The sequence below is a fragment of the Salvelinus sp. IW2-2015 genome, linkage group LG27 (assembly GCF_002910315.2).
Source record: "Salvelinus sp. IW2-2015 linkage group LG27, ASM291031v2, whole genome shotgun sequence".
NCBI classification, from domain to species: domain Eukaryota; kingdom Metazoa; phylum Chordata; class Actinopteri; order Salmoniformes; family Salmonidae; genus Salvelinus; species Salvelinus sp. IW2-2015.
Genome location: NC_036867.1, coordinates 10,211,985 through 10,239,919, shown reverse-complemented (window position 1 = coordinate 10,239,919; position 27,935 = coordinate 10,211,985). Strand labels below are relative to the sequence as shown.

General features: G+C 41.5%; 2 protein-coding genes across 2 annotated transcripts; one reads left to right on the top strand and one right to left on the bottom strand.

The window, feature by feature from the left end:
• Nucleotides 1-893: 893 nt before the first annotated feature.
• LOC111953217 (phthioceranic/hydroxyphthioceranic acid synthase-like) lies at nucleotides 894-10,708 on the top strand. Its single transcript, XM_023972337.2, has 6 exons — nucleotides 894-1,060; nucleotides 2,590-2,743; nucleotides 2,986-3,146; nucleotides 3,248-3,454; nucleotides 3,939-4,120; nucleotides 4,529-10,708. The coding sequence occupies exons 1-6, from the start codon at nucleotides 1,003-1,005 to the stop codon at nucleotides 10,106-10,108; spliced, it is 6,342 nt and encodes a 2,113-aa protein (XP_023828105.1). The 5' UTR covers nucleotides 894-1,002; the 3' UTR covers nucleotides 10,109-10,708.
• A 2,903-nt stretch (nucleotides 10,709-13,611) lies between these two features.
• rdh12l (retinol dehydrogenase 12, like) lies at nucleotides 13,612-27,219 on the bottom strand. The gene is made up of 7 exons (XM_023973310.2): nucleotides 27,037-27,219; nucleotides 26,535-26,650; nucleotides 23,352-23,507; nucleotides 19,994-20,098; nucleotides 18,700-18,909; nucleotides 18,240-18,432; nucleotides 13,612-13,832 (listed from the first exon to the last, which is right to left on the bottom strand). Exons 1-7 carry the CDS (start codon nucleotides 27,045-27,047, stop codon nucleotides 13,730-13,732), a joined length of 894 nt encoding a protein of 297 aa, XP_023829078.1. The 5' UTR covers nucleotides 27,048-27,219; the 3' UTR covers nucleotides 13,612-13,729.
• Between the last annotated feature and the right edge of the window lie 716 nt (nucleotides 27,220-27,935).

Below are 27,935 nucleotides of genomic sequence, written 5' to 3'. Positions count from 1 at the left end.
GCGCAAACTGCCGCTAACCAGAATAGAAAGAGGAGTGGGAGGCCCTGGTGCACATCTGAGCAATTGGACAAGTACATTCGAGTGTCTAGTTTGAGAAACAGACGCCTCACAAGTCCTAAACTGGCAGCTTCATTAAATAGTACCCGCAAAACACCAGTCTCAAGGCCAACAGTGAAGAGGCGACTCCGGGATGCTGGCCTTCTAGGCAGAGTTGCAAAGAAAAAGCCATATCTCAAACTGGCCAATAAAAATAAAAGATTAAGATGGGCAAAAGAACACAGACACTGGACAGAGGAACTCTGCCTAGAAGGCCAGCATCCTGGAGTCACCTCTTCACTGTTGACATTGAGACTGGTGTTTTGCGGGTATAATTTAATGAAGCTGCCAGTATATATTCCATAAATGTATATATTCCATAAAATAATCTGCTGTTTCCAGCTACAATAGTCATTTACAACATTAGCAATGTCTACACTGTATTTCTGATCAATTTGATGCTATTTTAATGGACTTTTCTTTCCAAAACAAGGACATTTGTAAGTGACCCCAAATCTTTGAACTGTAGTGTACATTTAAGTAATTTTTAGCAGACGCTCTTACAGAGCGACTTAGAGTAGAGTGTACCATTGTGAACAATGAGATGACTTTCCAGGAAAGGTTATGAGTAATAAGGAACTGTATCTGAAAAGGGAAAACCTGTGTGATAAAATCTGGATAATGTGATAAATTTACCAAGGAACTGTTTGACAAAATGAATAACTCATTCACCCCTGGCTTTCATTTAGAGCAATGATTGCACTTCGGTATTTCTGTGGAACTGAATCAGCATTTCTTTAGAGGGCTGCTATCAGTCCTTACGGATATAAAGACACTACAGGTGAGACAACGAGCCAAAGGAACAGGAGGCAAATCGAGCACCTTCTATCTGAGCTGAGTTTATACTTGAAGTTTAGAAACAAGTGCATGCATTTCAGTGTCCAGCTGGTGTGACAGACAGCCAGGATGGCGGAGGAAGAGAGAGCCATTGCAGTGGTTGGCATTGGATGCAGCTTCCCTGGAGGTTTGACAGTTAACCTTTTTTGTGATGAAGCTAGTTTGTGATGAAGCTAATTTCAGTTTATATTTTCAATCACTTTAAAGCTAGAATCTGCAGTTGAAACAATAACAAAGCGGTTACCTGCTTCTGTATTGGTGAAAAGCTGCGGGATGTGCCTGGAGAAATACAACCACTCTCAAATTCCTAGACAGAGCTATGGATGCAAGGACTGACCATGATAACAAAAATAATAGTTTTAACCATGTTTTTAAGCTATACAAGTGTAAATATACATTTACGTTGTTTACAAACATTGGAGTAAAACTAGCTTATATTTTGGGTTCTGATGGGGTACGACAATTGAGCTAAGGTTATGAGGTATTTCTAAGTAATATTCTTCAAGAATCAATGGGTATACAGTCAGGTCGAAAATTATTGGCACTCTTGATAGATGAGCAAAAAAGCTATATTGCATTCTTAAACATTTTAGAACATATTTTTTATAATAATGCAATTCCTCAAAGAAACATATATATATACAGTAATACATAATTATTGGCACCCCTGTTTTTAATACCTTTCAATAGTTCACCTTGCGAGGATAACGGCACTGAGCCTTTTAATAAAATGTTTTATGAGATTAGAGAACACATTTTAGACCATTCCTCCATACAGAATCCTTCGAGATCCTTGATATCCTTCGTATGCGCTTATTGATTGGCCCTCTTCAATTCAAACCACAGGTTTTCAAAGGGTTTCAAGTCCAGAGACTGAGATGGCCATTGAAACATTTTGATTTTGTGGTCAATAACCATTTCTTTGTGGATTTTGATGAATGCTTGGGATTATTGTCTTGCTGGAAGATCCATTTGCGGTCAAGTGGTCCACTTGATCTAAGATCCCTCCCAACGTGTTCTCCAATCAAGAAGTTTTCACTTCTTATAGCACCATCCCACTGGGCACAGACGTCTAGTTTTGGTTTACATTTGGTTGTCAACTAAAGTTGATTTTAACATGAAATCAACAAAACATTTCACCATGTCATTGAATTTAGATAAAAATTTGGTGGGAAAAAATACAAAATTCCCTTAAATGTATGATTTTTTCCAAATCCAATCAGTTTTCCACATTGATTCAATGTCATCACAACGTAGATTCAAACAGTTTTATCCCTATGGGATATGAAGCTGCTTAATTTAGGTTGATTAATGAAATAGTTACAATGCCAGCAATGAAAACACCAGACTACAGAGATTACAACTATTACGAAACATCAGTTAACTTGGGTATTGATACATGCAATAACATGAATGTAGAAATGTTTATCTATGACCTAAAGCTAATTTTTAATAAAAAAACTTTAACATCTGTAGCTATAATTTGTTATGTTTTATTTATAGACAAGCTTTTGATGAAATTTGATTCAAAAACGATATACATTGTTATGAAAAACATTTTGTTAAAAAAAAAAAAAAAATATATATATATATATAGGTTTGTTAAAACAATTCCAATGTATTTCCCATTCTGATACAACACATATTCAATTCCAGGTGAGGGGCTTGACAATTTCTGGAAGGTTCTTCTGGAAGGAAAGAACTGTGCATTGCCAATCCCTAACGAGAGGTTTAACAGTACTTACTGGTATGATGCTGACAACAGCAAACCTGGAAAGACTCACACTAGCAAAGCTGCTCTCATAGACGGGTTAGTATGACGTTTCCCTGACCCTCACCATTTTTTTTGTTGCACTGCTTCGGTTACTCATAATTTAATAATGTACTGCAAATAATCAAAGATGCTATACTACGGTATATTGTAGAATTATATTCCTGGTAATGTGTAGTTGACCAACAAATGCTCTTGTCCCTGAAATCCCAGCTTCTGATTGCCTTTGTTGTATTGAATATTTTCCACTCTGGTTTACTGGTTAATGTTTTTATTCTTAGCTTTAACGAACTAGACCTGAGGTTTTTTGGTGTCACCGATGCTGAGGCCGACTACATGGACCCTCAGCAGAAACTCTTGCTGCACTGCACCTATAGGGCACTAGAGAATGCTGGGATGCCAATGGAGAAAGCTAGCGGAACTAGGACTGGAGTATACCTAGGTAATATTACTTTATTTTCTTTACAGATAAGTGTGAAGTTGTGATTCGTGATACCGTGATTGATACTAATATCACATTCAATTCTCTATGAAACTCTGTAGGACTAATGAACAGAGACTACGATCTCACAACCGCCCAGTACAATCCAGGCTTGACTAACCATTGGAGTGGCACTGGTAAAGCCATGAGTATTGCAGCCAACCGGATATCCTACACCTTCAACCTCACTGGTCCATCAGTTGCCATAGACAGTGCCTGCTCATCATCTCTTGTGGCTCTGCACTTTGCTTGTCAAGCCATAAAACAAGGTACAACTCTTATCAAATTGTGCGTAGGATAATTGCTTTACTATCATTAATAATTATGGGCCCCTGAGTGGCGCAGCGGTCTGGCACTGCATCTCAGTGCAAGAGGCGTCACTACAGTCCTTGGTTTCGAATCCAGGCTGAATCCGGCAGTGATTGGGAGTTCCATAAGCAGCACACAATTGGCCCAGTGTTGGCCGGGGTAGGCCGTCATTGTAAATAAGAATTTGTTCCTATCTGACTTGCCTAGTTAAATTATATATACTGTATATATTTTTATAGATTGCTAGATTATTTTATATAGCTTCTTTTAATATGTAACCTAGATTTCATGCACACTACCCCTGTTACCTACCAATTGTGACCAGAGGGAAATTTCCAAAACAATAAAGCAAAAGTTAGAATCATATGTTTGACTATTAGCCCAGTTTCAGCGACATGAAAAAGTGGCACCTGCAATTATATAAAAATGTGTTTGTCCTACCAGGTGACTGTGAAATGGCTCTCTGTGGCGGTGTAAGCTGTATCATAGAGCCACAAGTCTTTGTCGCTCTCAGCAAGGCAAAGATGATTTCACCTGAAGGCACCAGCAAACCTTTCTCCAGTAGAGCAGATGGCTATGGCAGAGGAGAGGGCTGCGGGATTATTCTGCTGAAGCCACTGAAACAAGTGAGTTCTTACGATTGATTTAGTTTTCACTCTTTGCAGTACAGTTCAAACATATTCAAACTGGCCAAACATTTAGCACAGTTGGCTATACATTGTGTCTGGGAGTATTTGATGCATTGACTGAACTCTCAAACTTGAACTTTGTCAAAACTTCTAGAATACGACTAACATATTACATATACTGTATTTACCATCCCTTGTCACCAATTTGACTTAGACTGCAATAGACAAGCTCTTGTTTCTAATTTTATGACTTTACTTGACAGTTTATTTGCAGATCTGCATATACTGTACAATTTGACGCACCAAGAGCCATTTAGGGTGGAGCCCAACAGTTCCATGCAGTAAAAAGTTGGCACAGACACTGGTCTATCAAACATGTTCCGTTGAATTTCAAATCTTTTACAGGCCTTGAAAGACTGTGACCATGTATGGGGCATCATAAGCAAAACTGCTGTAAACCAAGATGGCCACACTGTCACTCCAATCACCAAGCCATCCATGGTCCAGCAAGAGGAGCTGCTCCGCAGAATCTACTCACAGTCTGACCTGTCAACTGTCCAGTACATAGAGGCTCATGGGACTGGAACTCCAGTGGGGGATCCCATAGAAGCAAGCAGCATCTCCAAAGTCATTGCCAAAGCCAGACCTCCAGGTTCAGAGACACTCCGCATCGGCTCTGTGAAAGGCAACATTGGACACACAGAATCTGCAGCTGGAGTGGCAGGGCTAATCAAGGTACTCCTAATGATGAAGCATGAAACCATTGTCCCTTCACTGTTCTACTCTGAGGACAGTGCCAGTATAGACGCTAAAGCCTTAAACATAAAAGTTCCCACTAAAGCAGAAAAGTGGGGAAATGTAGGCTCGGTCGAACGGATTGCGGGGATCAATAATTTTGGTTTTGGAGGCACAAATGCCCACACAATTGTCAAACAGTACAACAACTCTCACACCCAAACAGCCGGGGTTGATAGATCTTATGAGTATTTTATCCTCTCAGCAGCCTCAGAAAAATCCCTTACCATGATGGTACAGGACACAGCTGAACAGATAAGTTCAGACAAAACAGTGGAACTCCAGGGTCTGTCATATACATCAGCCTGTAGAAGAAGCCACATGAAACATAAATACAGGAAGGCATTCACAACATCCTCTCTGGTTGATCTGAGAAACCAGCTGAAATCTGCTTTGAACAAAAAGATTGCCCCCTCCAAACTAGATCCAAAGTTAGTGTATGTTTTCTGTGGGAATGGTGTCGCCTACCAAGGCATGTGCAAGCAGCTCCTGAAACAGGAACCAGTGTTCAGAGAAAAGATCAAGGAGGTTGAGGCGCTTTTTCAAATGTACCAAAGAATGTCCATCACAGAGAGACTGGAAAGTGCATCAGTTGATGACGACTTTTCAAAACCAGAAGTTGTCCAGCCCCTCCTCTTTGCCATTCAGGTTGGCATTGCCAGTCTCTTCAAGCACTGGGGCATCAAACCAGATGCAATTCTTGGCCACTCCGTTGGAGAGGTTGCTGCTGCCCACTGCTCTGGTCTCTTGTCCCTTGAGGATGCAGTGAAGGTGATCTATTTCCGCAGTACTCTGCAGAGTAAGGTCACAGGAGGGAAAATGCTTGTGGTCAGTAACATGGCRGTGTCAGAGGTCTTGAACCTCCTTCCCCCKTACTTAAATAAGGTTTGCCTGGCTGCTMCCAACAGCCCACAGTCCTGCACACTTGCAGGTGATGCTGATGCTATAGACAGTCTCCATCAAAAGCTAAGCAGTTCAGTCAAGAGTAAGAATCTATTCCTCCATGTTCTAGACGTCCCTGCTGCATACCACAGCCAGATGATGGATCCCATCCTCTCTCAAATAGAGGACAGTATTGGCTCTTTACAGGTGAATCATGTTGAGACAGAATTGTTCTCCACAGTGACAGGGAAGGCGGTAGAGCAGCCAGACTTCAGCACAGGCAAATACTGGGCCAGGAACATTCGAGAGCCTGTTGCATTTGAACAGGCAGTGAGATCAGCAACCAAAGACAAGAAGAATGTGGTCTTTGTAGAGATAGGCCCTAGAAGGGCTCTACAAAGGAACATCCAGGAGACTCTGGGAAATGAGACACAAGTGCTCACGTCAGTGCAGCAAGATAAAGACCATGAGACAATGCTGGACACTGTGTCCAAACTGTTTGAGTCTGGGGTTCAGGTAGATTGGGACAAGTTCTACAGAGGTTGTGAGACATCCCCAACACCTACCCCAAGGTATCAGTTCGATTGTGTGAAGAAAGATGTCATCTTTGAGGCAGCACAGAAAGGTACATCGGGCAGTCATCCTGTGTTAACTCAGACAGGCAATGATGGAAAAACCTTCAGTTGTGATCTGGCCTCAGCCTCAGTGGCTTACCTGCAAGACCATAGAAACAATGATGTTGCCATTGTCCCTGGTGCCCTCTACGCTGAGTTGGGTTTGGCTGCCTTCATGGCCAGTTCCAAATCAAAGGTGCCACTCAACATGCTGCAACTCAGTGTCCGTTTTCAGAGTCCATTTCTCATTGCACCAAATTCTCCTGAGATGAGTGTCAAACTGGATCACTTTGAAAACGAGACAACGTTTAAGATACAATCTCCTACAGCAACGTATGCATCAGGCAGCATATCATGCAAGCAAGGGAGGTTGGCTGAGGAACAGTACATCTCTCTAGACTCAGTTTACAAGCGATGCACATCAACTATGAGTACTGATTACTTTTATGATTACCTAAGTAAGAGAGGGTTTCAGTATGGTTCTGTTTTCAGAAACAGGGGAGATGTGCACTATGGTGCAGACTTGATGGAAGCCATCTCTGTTGTAACTGTCCCTGAAGAACTACTGCCTCAGTTGCATGATTTCTGCATTCACCCTGTAGTGCTAGACTACTTGCTACAACTGACTCCAATCACAATAGTGAATGCATTCATGGCAAGGCCTGGCTTCCCTGCAGAAATAGGCAGTTTGACTGTTCACGAACCCCTGCAGCCTGAAATGGTTCTTTATTTGAGAGCCGCAAATGTTGCAGCCGACCATTTCGAAGTATCTGGCTGTTTCACCGACAAAGCAGGTCGGGTCTTGGTTGAACTGAAGCACGTCATAGTCAAGTATCTTGGGAGCCAATCTAATGTTGTTGAAGAGTACTTCTTCCACAATGACTTCAGTGTTGTGTCTGATGACTACAAGCCCGTTAACAAACCCAAGGCATTGGTTTTCGCTGACCAGATGGGTGTATCTGAAGCCATGCAAAAACATTTGAGCTCACAGTCGCAATACATCTCTTTCACACATGCCAATGATCTCTTGAGCCGTGGATTCAAAGCGCTGTTGTCAAAATTCAAAATCTCAGATTTGAAAAGCTTTGCAGAAATCTTGTTTGTGTGGAGCAGTGACAATGTTACCTCCCACGAAACAGAGGCTATCCTGGAGAACATGGTAAACTGCTGTGAGATGTTCCGACAAATAGTCCTGGAACTGAAGGCTATGAAATTTCCAAATTCCATCAGAGCAATAACCTACCGGTCAGCAGAGAACACAGTGGACTGCATCAGCGCAGGCTTTGTCCTGTCAGGCATGACTAGATCATGTGCTGCAGAAATGGCAGATCTTTCCTTCCAGCTGATTGACATCAGCTCTGTCTCTACAGAGGACATCAGAGCTCTGTCTCAGGTTCTTGACTCATTCCCCTGCAGCAAATACCCAGAATTGGTGGTGAAAGATGGACAGATTCTAAAACCTTACATAGTGCACACTCCCACTGAAAGCAGTGACAACTCACAGGAAAATGTCCACTCTTTGAAGTCTGAGGAGTTCATCCTTCAGACTGCTAACCCATACAGAATGACAAGCTTGTCTGCCATTCCCTGTGATGTTGAGCATAAGAACATTGAGGAGAATTCAGTTGAGATTCAGCTCAGTAAGATTTGTGTTCATTCTTCTGACTACTTTCCTGTCAGTGTCTCTGACATGAACTATGGCCCGACAATGTACTGGAACAAACACACATCTCAGAACCACCAGCTTTTCGCTCTAGACTTCAGTGGCACTGTCACAGCTGTAGGGAAAGATGTGAGCAAACTGAAAGTGGGGGAGCATGTAGTTTCATGTTATCCGACAGCTGCATCTTCTAAGATTGTGATTCCTGAAGCAGCGTGCTACAAGACAAAGAGGCTCACATTTCTGAAGGAGGCACCCTGTGTGTCCTACTTTGTACTTGCATGGGAAGTCTTGCATCGTGCATTACCCAAAGTCAAACAACAGAGGTTGGGCATCATCTCATCTGTTCCTGACTCAGGTTTGACAAAGGTCTTAGCCCAAACTGCAACCAAATCAGGATGGAATAACATTGTTCTGCCACAGTTTAGTGATCAGCTTCAAAATGTGAACAAGCTTGATGCATTTGTCCTTTTGCCTCCATTTGACAAATCTCACTTTGAAAAAGCATGCAATGTTTCCGGTGTGAGACACATTGTTGCTGTATGTGAAAATGAGTGGCAATCCTCCATCTCACAAAATGGCTTCAGATGTGGAAATGACAATGTTCGCATTCAGACTGTTCAAATGTCGAGCGCATTGGAAAGGGGATCTATCAGAGCAGAGAAGTCTCACATTTACAGTTGGCTCAAATCAATGCATTTGGACAAGAAGTCTTTAGATTTCGAAACCACCATCTTTCAGAGAGTGTCATCCGGTAGCATTGACTTCCTGCCTGTTGAAGAGTCTGAATCATACTTCAGCTCTAAAACCCTGCCTTTTGTGGCACTGGGTAAAGATGATTCCAAAGGCACACTGTCCAACATTAAGTTGTTGCCTAAACCAAACCAGCTTTTCCAGAAAAACTCTGTGTACATTGTCACAGGTGGTCTAACTGGACTAGGGTTTGAAACAGTGAAGTTTATTGCACAGCGAGGAGGAGGTTATATTGTCATTCTTTCCAGAAGCAGTCCCTCGACCGACTTACAGCAGGAGATAAGCAACATTAAGAGTCAGTCTGGCGCCACAGTTGTCAGCTTGCAGTGTGATGTTTCAATCTCTGCACAAGTAGTGAATACCATTATTGCGATTAAGGAACGTTTCCCCTCTTGTCCAATCAGAGGGGTCTTCCACAGCGCCGTCGTCCTGCATGATGGGCTGATTGAAACTCTTGACAAATCTCTCTATGAGAAAGTCCTGAAGCCCAAAGTGAATGGAGCTCTGAATCTGCATCACGCCACAAAACTCTTCAAGTTAGATTACTTTGTGTGTTACTCCTCCATCTCTGCCTTTATTGGCAATGCAGCACAAACAAACTATTGTGCAGCCAACTCCTTCTTGGACACATTCTGTCAGTACAGGCGAAACATTGGACTTGCAGGACAGTCTATAAGCTGGGGAGCTTTGAACCTTGGTCTTTTGTTGGACAAAGACCATTTCCAAAGATTTCTGGCAGCAAAGGGGATGATGGTCATGGGGGTAGCAGAAATCCATGAGAGCCTCGAACAATGCCTTCTGCTGAACAGACCACAACAGGTTGTCTGCAAGTTCAGTTTCAAAAACCTGATGCGTCATGTTCTTGCTCATAATGCCTCCCTAAACATACGTTTAGGCGCATTGGTGGATGAGGGGATAACAAAAGAAAAAGGGGAAGTTGCAGGATATGACCAAACTACCGTGTCCATGTCACCAAGTGAATACGTCAAGTCGGTGCTCAGGGAAACGCTTGGTGTTGAGAATGATGAGCTGAATGACGATTCTTCTCTCACCGCATTAGGCATAGACTCAATGCTAGCCATGACTTTGCAGAATCTTCTCTTTCAAGACAGGGGTGTGAATGTTCCCCTGGTTAAATTACTGGACCCCAACAGCACACTGTCTACTTTGGTAGCAATCCTGAAAGAGGGTGCAAACCAGGAATCTGAGCTTGGTGATGACCTTGCTTTGGATCTGATGGAAAAGAATGAGGAAGAAAGTTACATGTCTACTGTACTTTAGAGATCAATCAAATTTGATTGAATAGCCCCCATGCAGTCTTTATGATTACATTTTTTGAATCACTGTATGTCTAATATATCACTGTGTGTGTTTATTTCATGACAATAACTCCAAACATATATTTTTTTAATCATTGATTTCCCTGAGCCTCCTTTTGCCATTGAAATGCTCAGTCAGATTGTGTAGACGTGTTGATACAAATTTAAATATATTTACATTCACAGCCCTGATTGACAGATAGGATCATCTAGACTGGTTACCCCTTCAAAGTAGGAGAATACATATGCAAATAAAATATGACTGGTCATTGGTAGGAATAATCAGATCAGATTGTGATGTCATGCTATGGGCCAAAAACTTCATCCCACCTGAACAGGCTGAAATTCAAGGTGGTCCCCCCCCCAAAAAAATCTCTTAACTAAAAGGGCATTATCATAATTTTCACAATTTCAGAGTGTTATTTCGACCTCTTAGTGTGAAAAAATATAGAAAGTTTTGCCTGCATTGCCCAGTCAGCGCTCTTTCATTGCATTCAGTTTACCTTGATGTTTAGCCATACAGAAGGCTAATCTTAGAGATGTTCATATTATTTGAATGATTAAATATCAGTTTACCTTGATGTTTAGCCATACAGAAGGCTAATCTTAGAGATGTTCATATTATTTGAATGATTAAATATCAATACTGCATACATTGTTACTTGAATAAAAATTATTTATGGAAAACTAGTGCAATATAATATGGGATATTTACAGAGAAGACAGTGTCCAAAATACTTTTGCGAAACAAAAATACTATATCAGGCTGAATTAATTTCACTCTTTTTCTTTCATGGTAAAACGTTGACAACCTTTCAAATATATATTTTTATTTTTTACAAAATACATATGTATTATCCTGACAAAATCAACTTTTGTTATGTTTTGATTATAGTTTAATCTGCCATTTTTCTTTCAACCTTTCTGAGTTTCATAGTCAATGTTAGATAATCTTATAAGTAGTGTATAATGCTTCTTTCATCTCATGCTATTCTTGTTTATTCTGGTTGTGTTCAATAATCTTTGTAGTGTGCAGCAGGTGGAATAGCAATGAAATATCAGTCAAATATGACAAAACTAAAGATTGTAATGTTAAAAATGGAGCAGAGGTTTAGTGATCTGGAAAATATCTATGTTCATGTCTTTAATAAACAATTAAACAAACATACTGCAAATTGTCCAGATCTGATCACTTTTATAATTTACTGTATCCAACAAAATATAAATGACAGAAAAGGAAACACACACTTACAATCATGCTGGTAGATATTTTAATGCTCTATCATAATAGAAAAATAGACCACATTTAACAAGGAAATTACATGACGCTAAAGGCATCCCTTTGTAATTGTTTAGAAAAATTATAGTATTATTTTAGAAAACTGTAAGTTAGAATGTTTTTTTTAAAATGTAGAAAATATTATTTGAAAGCCACTGTACAGTGGAAATTCATTATGAAGTGCTGAGTTGGTAAATATCCTTAAAGGGTAAATCTGTATTTGAAACAATAACAAAGCGACAATCCCGCCACTGATTTAGTAAAGAGCTGAGGGATGGGGCTCGGTTAATGTTACCAGTCTCAAATTCAGAGCTGTTTGCAAGGACTGACCACCCATGATATCAATATTATAGTTTTAACCATGGTTTGAGGCTATACAGTGTTTGTTTACAATTACATTGTTTACAAGCAATAGAGTAAAACAATCTCATATTTTGGGTTTTGATGGGGTACGACAGATGAACTGAGCTCATTAGGCATTCAAGTTATATTGGGTGTACAGCACCATTCAAAAGTTTGGACACACCTACTCATTCCAGGGTTTTTCTTAATTGTTTTACTATTTTCTACATTGTAGAATAATAGTGAAGACGTCAAACCTATGAAATGGCACACATGGAATCATGTTGCAAACAAAAAAGTGTTAAACAAATCAAAATCTATTTTTTATTTGATATTGTTCAAAGTAGCCACCCTTTGCTTTGATGACAGCTTTTCACACTCTTGGCATTCTCTCAACCAGCTTCATGGGGTAGTCACCTGGATTGCATTTCAATTAACAGGTGTGCCTTGTTAAAAGTTCATTTGTGGAATTTATTTTCTTCTTAATGCATTTGAACCAATCAGTTGTGTTGTGACAAGGTAGGGGTGGTATACAGAAGATAGCCCCATTTGGTAAAAGACCAAGTCCATATTACGGCAAGAACAGCTCAAATAAGCAAAGCAAAACAACAGTCCATCATTACTTTAAGACATGAAGATCAGTCAATTATGAACATTTCAAGAACTTTAAAAATGTCTTAATGTGCAGTCTCAAAAACCATAAAGCGCTATGATGAAACTGGCTCTCATGAGGACTGCCACAGGAAAGGAAAACCCAGAGTTGCCTCTGCTACAGAGGATAATTTCATTAGAGTTAACTGCACCTCAGTAACAGACACATCTCAAAATCAACTGTTCAGAGGAGACGGTGTGAATCAGGCCATGGTCAAATTGCTGCAAAGAAACCACTACTAAAGACACCAATACGAAGAAGAGACTTGCTTGGGCCAAGAAACACCAGCAATGGACATTAGACCAGTGGAAATCTGTCCTTTGGTCTGATGAGTCCAAATTTGTGATGGTGCTTTGCGGGTGACACTGTCTGTGATTTATTTAGAATTGAAAGGCACACTTAACCAGCATGGCTACCACAGCATTCTGCAGCGATACACCATCCCATCTGGTTAGCGCTTAGTGGGACTATCATTTGTTTTTCAACAGGACAAGGACCCAATACACCTCCAGGCTGTGTAAGGGCTATTTGACCAAGGAGAGTGATGGAGTGCTGCATGAGATGACCTGGTCTTCACAATCACCCAACCTCAACCCAATTGAGATGGTTTGGGATGTGTTGGACCGCAGAGTGAAGGAAAAGCAGCCAACAAGTGCTCAGCATCATTTTTATGTGGGAACTCCTTCAAGCTGGTTGAGAGACTGCCAAGAACGTGCAAAGCTGTCATCAAGGCAAAGGGTGGCTACTTTGAAGAACCTAAAATAACACTTTTTTTGTTACTACATTATTCCATATGTGTCATTTCATAGTTTTGATGTCTTCACTATTATTCTACAAGGTAGAACATAGTAACATAAAGAGAAACCCTTGAATGAGTAGGTATGTTCAAACTTTTGACTGGTACTGTATATCAATGCGTATATATATATCATTAATTTAAAAGTCCCAAAATTGACGTGGGAGTTACAGATTAGTGATTTAATGTTGGTGATTACTTACTTATCGACAATAAACAGCAGTCTAATAATGTGCAATATTATATGACTATATATGTACAGTAGGGTACAAAAACAATATCAACCATATATTCCATCTCAAATGCCAGTGGCAATGAACCATGTTAAATTGTATTTACATCTACAAGTACTGTCAACTACATCATTTCAATTAAAATACCACATCATAATATGTATCCATGGGACAAAGGACTTTAATTTAAAATGCTGTACATTTGCTGTATTCTTCAGTGCTCATAGCATTTCAGTGCTCATACATCTCAAATGTAAACCATACAACTATTTGGGAGTTATTCAATCCCATGACAGAGAAAGCATCCGGCAGCTTAGCTCCCACAGTTTCTGGGCCGTGTCATCATCTGAAGCAGAGCTTGAGCAGTTGGCTGGTGCGCAGTCACTGTGGGCACACAGACAAGACGATCATGTATCTAACACCGTTTAATATAAAATACTACATACAAATGCAATAATATTAGAAGAAATGACATGTATTGATGAAGCTGGAAGAATCGCACTCATCGATGTATTCTTTAAAACTAAATATCCTGCATGTGCATATCGACTGAGTATACCTAACATTAGGAATACCTTCCTATACTGAACAAAAATAGAAAAACGCAACATGCAACAATTTCATTGATTTTACTGAGTTACAGTTCATTTGAGGAAATCAGTCAACTGAAATAAATGAATTAGGCCCTAATCTACGGATTTCACATGACTTTGAATACAGATATTCATCCGTTGGTCATAGATAACTTCATAAAATAAAATAAAAATGGGCCTCAGGATCTCGTCACAATATGTTTGTGCAATCAAATTGCCAACGATAAAATATAATTATCTGATGTCACAGTCATCTCTGAAGGTTAGAGTGTTTAAGTTCCATGCAGTGAGCCTTTAAAGATTCACTGGACATCTGAGAGGCAGTGCTGAAGTTCAGCAGCACTCCATATTTGGTTTTCACCTGGTTGAGTGTTTCAAATCTCTCATCCATGGATGTCACAGCAGAGTCGATCACAATTTTGAAGTAGTAGTAGACTTCAAGGTTTTTCAGTGCATCAGTCACTGGTTCATCAGGAACCTCATAGCTGAAATGCCTCTGGCTGTTTCTCGGTCTCTTCTCTTTTAGAACAGCCTCCACATTAATTTCTTCACAAATGCGTTTGGCTGTTGTCTGGGCCTCCGAGAATCCAGTTTCCCAGTATGTAGTGAGGGAGGCCTTTGCATTTGAGATTAAATTGGAGGATTGGAGGAGCTTGTTCACCTTGTTCGTCATTGTCAGTATCTCACACAGCAGATCAAGAAGCGGTAGGACCCAACTTCCTCTGCAAGTGCTTGTGCCTCCACTTTGGCCACAGGATCGTTGATCGTCTGTCTGGCTTCCAGTAACGCCTCCCAAACCTCAGAAGCCTGATACCTGATTGCATGAACACTTTGGAGCCTACTCACCCATCTTGTCACTCCATGACTTCACGGTTATGTTACGGTGTTTCTTCAAAGTCCATCTTTGTGTGCCAGCTGAAAAGGCACCAAAGAACTTTTGCACATGCCCAAAAAACCCAATTGCATCTTTTGAAGATTTGGCAGCATCTGCAATGACAAGGTTTAGAGTATGTGCTCCACATGGGACGAACACAGCTCTGGGATTTTTTTATCAGCAGTCTGGCTTGTACTCCTTGGTGCTTGCCCTTCATGTTGGCCAAATTATCATAAGCTTGCCCTCTGCAATCTTCAAATGGAATATTCAGCTCGTTCAGCTTATCTAAGATGACAGTGGACAGATTCAAGCCTGTTGTAACCTTAACATTCACAAAGCTGAGAAAGTGCTCCTTGATCTCTGGCTTTCCCTTTAAAAGCCACGCTTCTCAGAATAATGGACATTTGCTCCTGGTGACTACTGTCAGGTGTACAGTCCAAGATAATGGAGAAGTACTTTGAGTCTCTTACTTGAGTCACTAATTGCTTCCAGAATCTTGTCACTCACAATCTGTATCAGCTCAATCTGTGTGCGCTTCCCAAGGTAATGAGCATGTGTCTCTCCATCTTTAATTTTGCTGAGATGATTTTCCATAACGGGGTCAAATTTTGCCAGTAATTCAACCTCTTTTAGGAAGTTTCCATTATCTGGTTGGAAGAGTTTGTCTGATGAACCCCTGAATGCTAGGTTTCTTTCAGCCAGAGACTGGGTGATACTTAAACGTGTAAAACAAAAATCCCGCCATCTTTCAGCCTCCAAAATTGTCATTTGATCTGGTCAAGAGTCTGTCCCCGACTCACCATGCCAATTGCACGCTCCCTCAAATCTTGACATATCTGTGTTATATCTGTGATATGTCAAGATTTGAGGGAGCGTGCAATTGGCATGGTGAGTCGGGGACAGACTCTTGACCAGATCAAATGAGTGACATTGTGTTGAGTGACAAAACTGCACATTTTAGAGTGGCCTTTTATTTTCCCCAGCACAAGGTGCAGCTGTGTAATGATCATGCAGTTTAGTCAGCTTCCTGATATGCCACACCTGTCAGGTGGATGGATTATCTTGGCAAAAGAGAAATGCTCATTAACAGGGTTATAAACAAATTTGTTCACAAAATTAGATAAATAAGGTTTTATGCGTATGGGAAATTTCTGGGTGTCTTTTATTTCAGCTCGTGAAACCAACACTACATGTTGCGTTTATATTTTTGTTCAGTGTAATATTACGTTCTCCCTCCTTTGCCCTCAGAACAACCTCAACTCGTCAGGGCATGGACTCTACAAGGTGTTGAAAGCGCTCCACAGGGATGCTGGCCCATGTTGACTCCAATGCTTACCACAGTTGTGGTCAAGTTGCCTGGATGTCCTTTGGGTGGTGGACCAATGTTGATACACACAGGAAACTGTTGAGCGTGGAAAAACCCAGCAGCATTGCAGTTCTTGACACAAACCGCTGCGCCTGGAACCTACTACCATACCCTGTTCAAAAGGCACTTAAATATTTTGTCTTGCCTATTCACCCTCTGAATGGCACACATACAGAATCCATGTCTTAATTGTCTCAATGCTTAAATGTAAAATCCTTCTTTAACTGGTCTCCTCCGCTTCATCTACTCTGATTGAGGTGGATTTAACAAGCGACATCAATAAATGATCATAGCTTTCACCTAGATTCACCTGGTCAGTCGATGTCAAGGAAAGAGCAGGTGTTATTTTTATATATATACACTGCTCAAAAAAATAAAGGGAACACTTAAACAACACAATGTAACTCCAAGTCAATCACACTTCTGTTAAATCAAACTGTCCACTTAGGAAGCAACACTGATTGACAATACATTTCACATGCTGTTGTGCAAATGGAATAGACAACAGGTGGAAATTATAGGCAATTAGCAAGACACCCCCAATAAAGGAGTGGTTCTGCAGGTGGTGACCACAGACCACTTCTCAGTTCCCATGCTTCCTGGCTGATGTTTTGGTCACTTTTGAATGCTGGCGGTGCTTTCACTCTAGTGGTAGCATGAGACGGAGTCTACAACCCACACAAGTGGCTCAGGTAGTGCAGCTCATGCAGGATGGCACATCAATGCGAGCTGTGGCAAGAAGGTTTGCTGTGTCTGTCAGCGTAGTGTCCAGAGCATGGAGGCGCTACCAGGAGACAGGCCAGTACATCAGGAGACGCGGAGGAGGCCGTAGGACGGCAACAACCCAGCAGCAGGACCGCTACCTCCGCCTTTGTGCAAGGAGGAGCAGGAGGAGCACTGCCAGAGCCCTGCAAAATGACCTCCACAGGCCCACAAATGTGCATGTGTCTGCTCAAACGGTCAGAAACAGACTCCATGAGGGTGGTATGAGGGCCCGACGTCCACAGTGGGGGGTTGTGCTTACTGCCCAACACCGTGCAGGACGTTTGACATTTGCCAGAGAACACCAAGATTGGCAAATTCGCCACTGGCGCCTGTGCTCTTCACAGATGAAAGCAGGTTCACACTGAGCACATGTGACAGACGTGACAGAGTCTGGAGACGCCGTGGAGAACGTTCTGCTGCCTGCAACATCCTCCAGCATGACCGGTTTGGCGGTGGGTCAGTCATGGTGTGGGGTGGCATTTCTTTGGGGGCCGCACAGCCCTCCATGTGCTCGCAGAGGTAGCCTGACTGCCATTAGGTACCGAGATGAGATCCTCAGACCCTTGTGAGACCATATTTGGTGCGGTTGGCCCTGAGTTCCTCCTAATGCAAGACAATGCTAGACCTCATGTGGCTGGAGTGTGTCAGCAGTTCCTGCAAGAGGAAGGCATTGAGCGCTATGGACTGGCCCGACCGTTCCCCAGACCTGAATCCAATTGAGCACATCTGGGACATCATGTCTCGCTCCATCCACCAACGCCACGTTGCACCACAGACTGTCCAGGAGTTTGGCGGATGCTTTAGTCCAGGTCTGGGAGGAGATCCCTCAGGAGACCATCCGCCACCTCATCAGGAGCATGCCAGGCGTTGTAGGGAGGTCATACAGGCACGTGGAGGCACACACAACTACTGAGCCTCATTTTTGACTTGTTTTAAGGACATTACATCAAAGTTGGATCAGCCTGTAGTGTGGTTTTCCACTTTAATTTTGAGTGTGACTCCAAATCCAAACCTCCATGGTTTGATAAATTTGATTTCCATTGATAATTTGTGTGATTTTGTTGTCAGCACATTCAACTATGTAAAGAAAAAAGTATTTAATAAGAATATTTCATTCATTCAGATCTAGGATGTGTTATTTTAGTGTTCCCTTTATTTTTTCGAGCAGTATATATATATATACATACACACACCTGTAATATCCACCACTCTCGGTTTCCAGTTCAGGTGCCACAGCACAGTAGATAGTGGTCTGAGCTCCTTGCACGGATGTCTTGGTGAAGGGACTGATCATCTTCATGATAGCTGCCTGAGGTGCGCTCAGGTGCCGCCACAGGTCAGTCTGAACCACGCCAGGGTGGAGGGAGTATGCCGTCACACCAGTGCCTGATAGAGGACAATTCAATTCAATACTTTTGACAAAAGGTTTGCAGCTTCAAACACCCTTCAGAAATCCTGTGGTAGCACTTTATTTTACGGTAACAGATATGACCAGGCATTTGTTATGAACTTACATGTTAAAATGGTAATCATGCAGTAATAACATAATATTCATTATTGTTTGATTCTTTGGGACTGCATGATTATAACTATGACAAACACCCAGAGAAACAGCTACAGTTTAAGCCTCAGAAGTAGTGGACAAACCCAAACCTTGTAGCTTCTTGGCCAGGGAGCGGGTGAAGAGGATGTTAGCTAGCTTGCTCTGGCTGTACGCTTTCTTCTTGTCATAGCCCTTCTCACTGTTGATGTCGTCCAGGTTGATGATGCCCCAGGAATGAGCCATGGAGGACACATTGATGATCCTGGCCGGGGTCGACTTTTTGATCAGGTCAACCAATAAGTGGGTCAACAGGAAGTGACCTAAGTGACAAGATGGGGTGCTTTGAAAGCTTTCGATTGGTAGATTTGATGTTGATTAGTTGTATTGGATTCATGCATTTGAACTGTGGTTGTGCAAAAATCATGTTCTGGTGATGGTCATCTTCAATCCGGTGCATTAGTTAGTATCACTTGTGATCTGACCTTTCATTACATCTCCTCTATATAACTTTAAAATTTGTCGACTGAACTTATAAATCATAAGAAAGACAATAACTGAATTTATTATCGCACTTCCTTATGCTACAGGTGGGTTAGCTGACATCACGAAAAAGATGTGCCTTCCACAGGGCAGAAGTCAGCCTGTTGTTGTGGTTCTGGATGGCCAGGTTGCTAGCAAGAAATTGCCAAGTGGCTCGTTTTATCTTGTTCTTGACACCTAGTCTTGTTTTGAGGTGTTTTGACTGATTTCATGTCAAATGTTAACATGCCCCAAAAATACGCTACAGTAGCTAGCTAACCAACAACTGTACCAATGTATTTGAGAGACAACAAGTGCTCATTGTGCAAATATATCTACGTTTTCAATAAACATTGGAGACGAAAAATAGCTTACATGTTGTAAACAATCTAAGCCAACCCAGTTCGTTGTTCCCCATTAGTTGCGCCTGCGTCTGTTTTGCTACTAAAAAAGAACAACCCGTCTACAGCTGCACGGCTTCCTGGACAGAGATTTACATAAAGCGTAAAACTGTAGTAAAATATCAATAATAGGACATCAGTACGTACAAGTCACGACTTGTATGAAATGCTGTGTGGTATGGAACTTTGCTCATCTGCCTTTGGTGTGAACCACACGCATTCATCCGTGTGGTTAATCATTAGTAAATGATACATTTATTTAGTGAGACGTCTGTCAAAACATAACCAAATTTCTGTCCCCAAGGAAGTAAGCAGCTACATTGGCACTTCCTTATGGGAATGGGTAACGTGACTAGTACAGCTGTTTCGCAGTTAAACACTCATCTATCAATGATTTGTCGTACGTTCGTGCCATTTTAGAATTGTGAGGTCTGCCCAAAGGGGAATTTTACTCCGCTTCCTTGTGCTACATAGTGTCACTTACCCATGTGGTTGACGCCAATCTGCATTTCAAATCCATCAGCTGTTTTCCCATGCGGACACACCATGACACCAGCATTGTTGATGAGGATGTTGAGTTTCGTCTCCTCTACAGAAAAGAATATTCAAAATGTTAAACGTCTAACTGTTGGTCAGGAGTGCAAATGAATCAATCCATTGTATCAATTAAGTTGGGATATGTTGAAAAGAGAATCTGAGGTTTGCATTAAGCAGGTGGCTATGGTAAAATAACAAGCAGTATAGGGTAAATCCATTTAAATTCAATCCCTTTTTAACAGCATTCCTTTTGGATTTAAACTAAACTTTCCATACATGTTTGTCCATGGAAGAAGTGGTCAGAAAGTGACTATTTGGACCAGAATTGCAAAAAGAGATAAAAGATGCTCAAAGTTGATCCATTTTGCATTCCCCACCATACCATGAGACATCCATTATCACTGGAAACGAGAAATGGCTGAGTTTGATATAATTTAAAAGCTTACAGTGTTGTCAAACTATTTTATATGTTGAAGAAATTTCATAAAAATTGATATCTAAAAACAACTAAACTCAGATATTTTTCATATTCGCATATGTTGCAGCTTCGACCCCATTTCACATTTGAGGTTGTGTTGTGCTCCGCCATCGGTTGAGACCAAAAATGAATACAGCGTGGGTGTCATTTCAATCATATAAATATAATTCACAGAATGGACCTATACATTCAGACCACTGTAATTTAGCTGGTACACCATTGAAATCTACATTAAATTGACATTTTAACTTCTAAGTACTACCACAAAGATGACCGCTGGTCCACCCACTGTCGAATGGCAACTTAAATGGTCAAGTCGATTCTATTATCTACATTTCTATGCTTTCAATAGGTTTCTTATGGAGGATAGACAGTCTAATTTAAAACAGATATTCCCATTCAGGTCAACATTCTCTGATGTGTGGACCTCCAACCATCATTGTCAAATCACATTTTATTTGTCACATACATGTGTTTAGAAGATGTTATTGCGGGTGTAGCGAAATGCTTGTGTTTCTAGCTCCAACAGTGCAGTAATATCTAACAAGTAATATCTAACAAGTAATATCTAACAATACACACAATCCAAGTAAAGGAATTAAGAATATATAAATATTTAGATGAGCAATGTCAGAGCGCCATAGACTAAGATCCAGTAGAATAGGACAGAATACAGTATATATGAGATGAGTAATGCAAAATATGTAAACATTATTATTAAAGTGACTAGTGTTCCAATTATGAACAGTGGCCAGTGATTGCAAGTCTATGTATAGGGCAGCAACCTCTAATGTGCTAGTGATGGCTATTTAACAGTCTGATGGCCTTGAGATAGAGACTGAAAAACAGCTTCTCGGTCCCAGATTTGAATCACCTGTACTGACCGCGCCTTCTGGATGATAGCAGGGTGAACAGGCAGTGGCTCAGGTGGTTGTTGTCCTTGATGATCTTTTTGGCCTTCCTGTGACATCGGATACTGTAGGTGTCCTGGAGGGCAGGTAGTTTGCCCCCGGTGATGCGTTTGTGCAGATCGCACCACCCTCTGGAGAGCCCTGCAGTTGTGGGCGGTGCAGTTGCCGTACCAGGCGGTGATACAGCCCGACAGGTGGCTTTCAATTGTGCATCTATAAAAGTTTGTGAGGGTGTTAGGTGCCAAGCCACATTTCTTCAGCCTCCTAAGGTTGAAGAGGAGCTGTTGCACCTTCTTCGCCACACTGTCTGTGTGGGTGGACCATTTTAGAGGAACTTGAAACTTTCCACCTTCTCCTCTGCGGTCCCGTCGATGTTGATAGGGGGGTGCTCCCTCTGCTGTTTCCTGAAGTCCACGATCAGCCCCTTTGTTTTGTTGACATTGGGTGAGAGGTTATTTTCCTGGTACCACACTCCCTGGGCCCTCACCTCCTCCCTGTAGGCGGTCTCGTCATTGTTGGTAATCAGGCCTACTACTGTTGTGTCATCTGCAAACTTGATGATTGAGTTTGAGGCGTGTGTGGCCACGCAGTCAAGGGTGAACAGGGAGTACAGGAGGGGGGTGAGGAAGCATCCTTGTAGGGCCCCAGTGTTAAGGACCAGCGAAGTGGAGGTGTTGTTTCCTACCTTCACCACCTGTGGGCGGCTCGACAGGAAGTCCAGGACCCAGTTGCACAGGGCGGGGTTCAGACCCAGGGCCTCGTGCTTAATGATGAGCTTAGAGGGTACTATGGTGTTGAATGCTGAGCTGTAGTCAATGAACAGCATTCTTACATAGGTATTGTCCCTCTTGTCCAGATGGGATAGGGCAGTGTGCAGTGCGATGGCGATGCATCGTCTGTGGATCTGTTGGGGCAGTAAGCAAATTGATGTGGGTATATAGTGACAGGTAAGGTGGAGGTGATATGATCCTTGACTAGGCTCTCAAACCACTTCATGATGACAGAAGTGAGTGCTACGGGGCGATAGTCATTTAGTTCAGTTACCTTTGCTTTCTTGGGTACAGGAACAAGGGTGGACATCTTGAAGCATGTGGGGACAACAGACTGGGATAGGGAAAGATTGAATATGTCCGTAAACACTCCAGCCAGCTGGTCTGCGCATGCTCAGTTTTGCCCGAATGCTGCAATCTATCCACGGTTTCTGGTTAGGGTAGGTTTTAATAGTCACAGTGGGTACAACATCTCCTATACACTTCCTGATAAACTCTGTCACTGTATCAGTATATTCGTCTATGTTGTTCTCGGAGGCTACACAGAACACATCCCAGTCGCGTGATCAAAACAATCTTGAAGCATGGATTCTGATTGGTCAGACCAGTGTTGAATTGTGGTACTATTTGAAAGTTTAAAATGTACTAAAATGGGAATTACATTTTTCAGTCAAAACATGACAATGGCAGGCACAACACAAAAACCTTGATGTAAAATAGGGTCTAAGCTACAGCATATGCACGTTTACACGTTTTTAGATAAAGAATGACTATTTTGATTTTTTTTTAAATTCCCAGAAATTATTAAATAGTTTGACAACCCTGTTTGTAAGCTTTAAATTATACCAATCTGAACTGTTTATATTTTCCAGTGATGAAAACATGGATGTCTCATGGTATGGTGGGGTATGCAAAATGTGTCAACTTTGAAAATCTCTCTCTTGTGAATGTTTTGTCATTCAGGTCCAAAAAGTCACTTTCTGAGCACTTCTACAATGGGCAAATATGTATGGAAGGTTTTTGTTCAAATCAAAAGGTGTGCTGTCAAAAAGTGAGTGAATTCAAATGGATTCTCCCTATAGAGACACCATGTGGAGTAACTAAGCAACTGAAAAAAGTTTCAAGTCATGTCTTATTCTCCCTCACCCTTGTTAATGGTCTCTGCAAACTCCCGAATGGACTTGGTGTCTGACAAATCAAGCTTCTTGATGACAACATTTTGGCTGCCAGAGCCTTCTACGATTTCTTTCAGGGCCCCTTCAGCTTTCTCCATGTCTCTGCAGGCCATGATTATCCTGGCCCCTATGAAGAAATTGTGGGGGGAATATTATTAAATTATTCCAGCCCAATCAGAATTCAACTCAGGATGTCAATCATACAGGCTTTTCAGGAGGATATTGGACAGAACATTCATATCTACATTAAGAAATATAAAAATAAAAATATGTAAGGATCTCACAAATATCTGGGTAAAAATAACCATTAGCAACCCCTGCTGGACAGTCACACACACCAACAAGCCTGTCTGGGCATAAGATTTATTAGGTGATATAATTCATCATTTAAAAAGTAAACATGTCAAAGTTTGTACCGACAGATGTATCCGATTGAATAGCATATCATTTAGAATATGCATAAAATGCATCCCCTGCCAACACATATCTCAATCAGTTTTATGGGAATAAGCATTTATATATCTTCTTGAATGACTATTTTGCGAGTGAATTAGAGCAGATGGTGTTAGGCTAATAGTTCTTTTTATATTTTGTTTCAATCAAAGCATAGTCCATTCGGAAAGTGTTCAGATCCCTTGACTTTTTCACATTAAAGCCTTATTCTAAAAGGGATTAAAATGGTATTTTCCCCTTATCAATCTAAAACACAATACCCCATAATGACAAAGCAAAAACATGTTTAGAAATTTTAGCAAATGTATATAACATTTTTTTAAATGAAATATCACATTTACATAAGTATTCAGACCCTTTACTCAGTACTTTGTTGAAGCACTTTTGGCAGAAATTACAGCTTTGAGTCTTCTTGGGTATGACGCTACAAGCTTGGCACACCTGTATTTGGGGAGTTTCTCCCATTCTTCTCTGCAGATCCTCAAGCTCTGTCAGGTTGGACGGGGAGTGTCGCCGCACAGCTATTTTCAGGTCTCTCCAGAGATGTTCGATCGGGTTCAAGTTCGGACTCTGGCTGGACCACTCAAGGACATTCAGCAACGTCTCCCGAAGCCACTCCTGCGTTGTCTTGGCTGTATGCTTAGGGTCGTTGTCCTGTTGGAAGGTGAGCCTTCGCCCCAGTCTGAGGTCCTGAGCGCTCTAGAGTATCTTTTCATCATGGAGCTCTGTACTTTGCTCCATTCATCTTTCCCTCGATCCTGACTAGTCTCCCTGTCCCTGCCGCTGAAAAAAATCCCCACAGCATGATGCTGCCACCACCATGCTTCACCGTAGAGATGGTGCTAGGTTTCCTCCATATCTGATGCTTGGCATTCAGGCCAAAGAGTTCAATCTTGGTTTCATCTGACCAGAGAACAGAGGTTTCTCATGGTCAGAGTCCTTTAGGTGCCTTTTGGCAAACTCCAAGCGGGCTGTCATGTGCCTTTTACTGAGGAGAGGCTTTCGTCTGTCCACTCTACCATAAAGGCCTGATTGGTGGAATGCTGCAGAGATGGTTTTCCTTCTGGAAAGTTCTCCCATCTCCACAGAGGAACTCTGGAGCTCTGTCAGAGTGACCATCGGGTTCTTGGTCACCTCCCTGACCAAGGCCCTTCTCCCCTGATTGCTCAGTTTGGCCGGGTGGTCAGCTCTAGGAAGAGTCTTGGTGGTTCCAAACTTTATCCATTTAAGAATCATGGAGGCCACTGTGTTCTTGGGGGCCTTCAATGATGCAGACATTTGTTGGTACCCTTCTCCAGACCTGTGCCTTGACACAATCCTGTCTCGGAGTTCTACAGACAATTCCTTCGACCTCATGGCTTGGTTTTTTTCCCTGACATGCACGGTCAACTGTGAGACCTTATATAGACAGGTGTGTGCCTTTCCAAATGATGTCCAATCAATTGAACTTACCACAGGTGGACTCCAATCAAGGTGTAGAAACATCAAGGATTATCAATGGAAACAGTATCTTTTTTTTATACATTTACAAAAATCATTTCACATTGTCATTATGGGGTATTGTGTGTAGGTTGATGAGGGAAAACATAATTGAATACATTTTAGAATGTAAGGATCTCACAAATATCTGGGCAAAATAATAACCATTAGCAGCCCCTGCTGGACAGTCACACAAGGCTGTAATGTAACAAAATGTGGAAGGGAAGGGGTCTGAATACTTTACGAATGCACTGAATATCCTGCCTAGTGGCTCTGAGCTGTCTGTTTAAACTACCAGCACACAGCTCAGACACCCATGCATACCCCACAAGAGGCACATGAGAAAACTATTCAGCTTCAGCTAACCATCCTAAAATCTCATTAGAAACGAGGAGGAGTTTTTGGTGTAACAGTAATGTTACAGGCCTACTATGCTATTAGGTTCTGTTATGTAAAATGCTAATGAATCATTGTGTGATCGTGCGAGACATTGATTCAGCTTTAATCTAATTTTACTAAAAGATCACCATTGTTAGAAGTGGTCATTTATTTGTAATAATAATGATCTTCTATTTGTAATAATAATAATAATAATTGATGAGTATGACTATTAGGCGTAGGCAACAGATCATTTGTCATTTTAAGCGATTGGAGCCCCCTTCCTGGTGCTGAAAGGAAGTGAACCTACATCATTGCACAGACACCAGAGAGAAGACAGGGAAGAAACCGCCATCTACCTACTACACATATTTATGTGGTTTGTCATCCTATAGTTTTTCATTAAATTTAGGTAATTCATATAATTTATTTACAATGAATTCATTTTCCAGAAATAGTTTTACCGGCTCCGCTCCTCCACGGTCCAGCAGGACGACACTCCTGCCGCCACGTTGGACAAAGGTTGATATACTACTACGTGTTGTCTTATGATTACACAGAAGCTTCAGCAAATTGATGAGAATCTGTAACACAACTGATTCTACAAACTGCAAACTATGATCATGTGTTTTACTGCTTGGCATCCCAACATACATGAGCAAATATGGGCTCCAAAGCGTTTTGACTAGGAAGCGAGGAGAGGATTTGAGGAATCAAGAAAAAAAACTATTGAGAAATAGCCCAAGACACATTGAACAGGTTATGGTGAAACATATTGCATAACTGTTACAACACATTCCTGTATGGAAACATCATCATGGAGTATGTATCACTGTAGGCCTACCTCTCTTTGCCAGGTCCAGCGCTGTCTCTTTGCCAATACCAGTGTTGGCTCCAGTTATGAGCACTGTTTTGCCATCAAGTCTGTCTGTGGATGACCATGTTTTCCGGAAGAGATTTCTAAGACATTGAGGGAAATCACGTTTTTTCCTCTGCAATGACTCAGTAGGCCATAGGGTGTGGACCCCTGATAATAAAAAAAGTGCGGAACAACTCTACCTACATGGATAACGAATTTAAATGGAAAGACAATTTTCCAACCACTGTTGAGCTAACATTAGAGAAATATAACGTTAGGTAATTATCCACACAAATGCCAACAAGCCAGGCTATGGCAGTTTTGATAACATAAGTAACGTTATACACAAATATTTTCCACAACATAAGCAGCTCAGTGATAATACTATACGTACTTCTTGATCGGGTACAATTCGTTGTGAAATAGATACAAGTTAGTAAATTTGCCTATGCCAGAACAACATTTAAATAATTGCCGCTATACTCACCCAAACGGCATTTCGAAACAGAGCTACAAATGATGGTGATGAATTAATTCCGAACTCTTAATCCTCAATTGATTCGCCTATATTGAAATCAATACACCCGCATTTGCATCCAATATTTCGTATCTGATTTACAGCCAAGCTTCGACAGCATGCCAAAAGTAAAATTCTACTCATTAGCGGATATCTTTGATGAATGCGGAAGCAGACGTTTCATTGGCTGTCATTGTGTCACATGGGTGATTTTAGCCAATACAATCGTTGCAGGGAAATACAATACTTGGATTTTGACGAGACATGAGGCAATTCTGGCCACAAGAAACAAGAAGAAGAATAATATAATACACTTTTTTATAGAAATAATATATTTTTTTAGATAAAGGTACATTTTCTACCAAACATTTGTTGTATTTATATTTATATTTAATATGGATCCCCATTAGCCAAGGCAGCAGCTGCTCTTTCTGGGGTCCAGCAAAGATTAAGGCAGATATCATTTTTAAAACATATACATTTCACAACACATTAAGTGTGTGCCCACATGCCACTACTCTACTACCACATATCTACAACAAAAAAATCTATGTGTGTGTGTGTGTGTGTGTGTGTGTGTGTGTGTGTGTGTGGTGTGTGTGTGTGTGTGGTGCGTGCGTGCGTGCGTGCGTGCGTGCGTGCGTGCGTGCGTGCGTGTGTCTGTGCGTGTGTCCTCTTCACAGTCCACTCTGTTCCATAAGGTGTATTTCATCAGTTTTTTAAATCTGATTCTACGGTTTGCATGAGTTACTTGATGCGGAATAGAGTTCCATGTAGTCATGGCTCTATGTAGTAATGTGTGCCTCCCATAATCTGTTCTGGACTTGGGGACTGTGAAGAGACCTCAGGTGGCATGTCTTGTGGGTTAT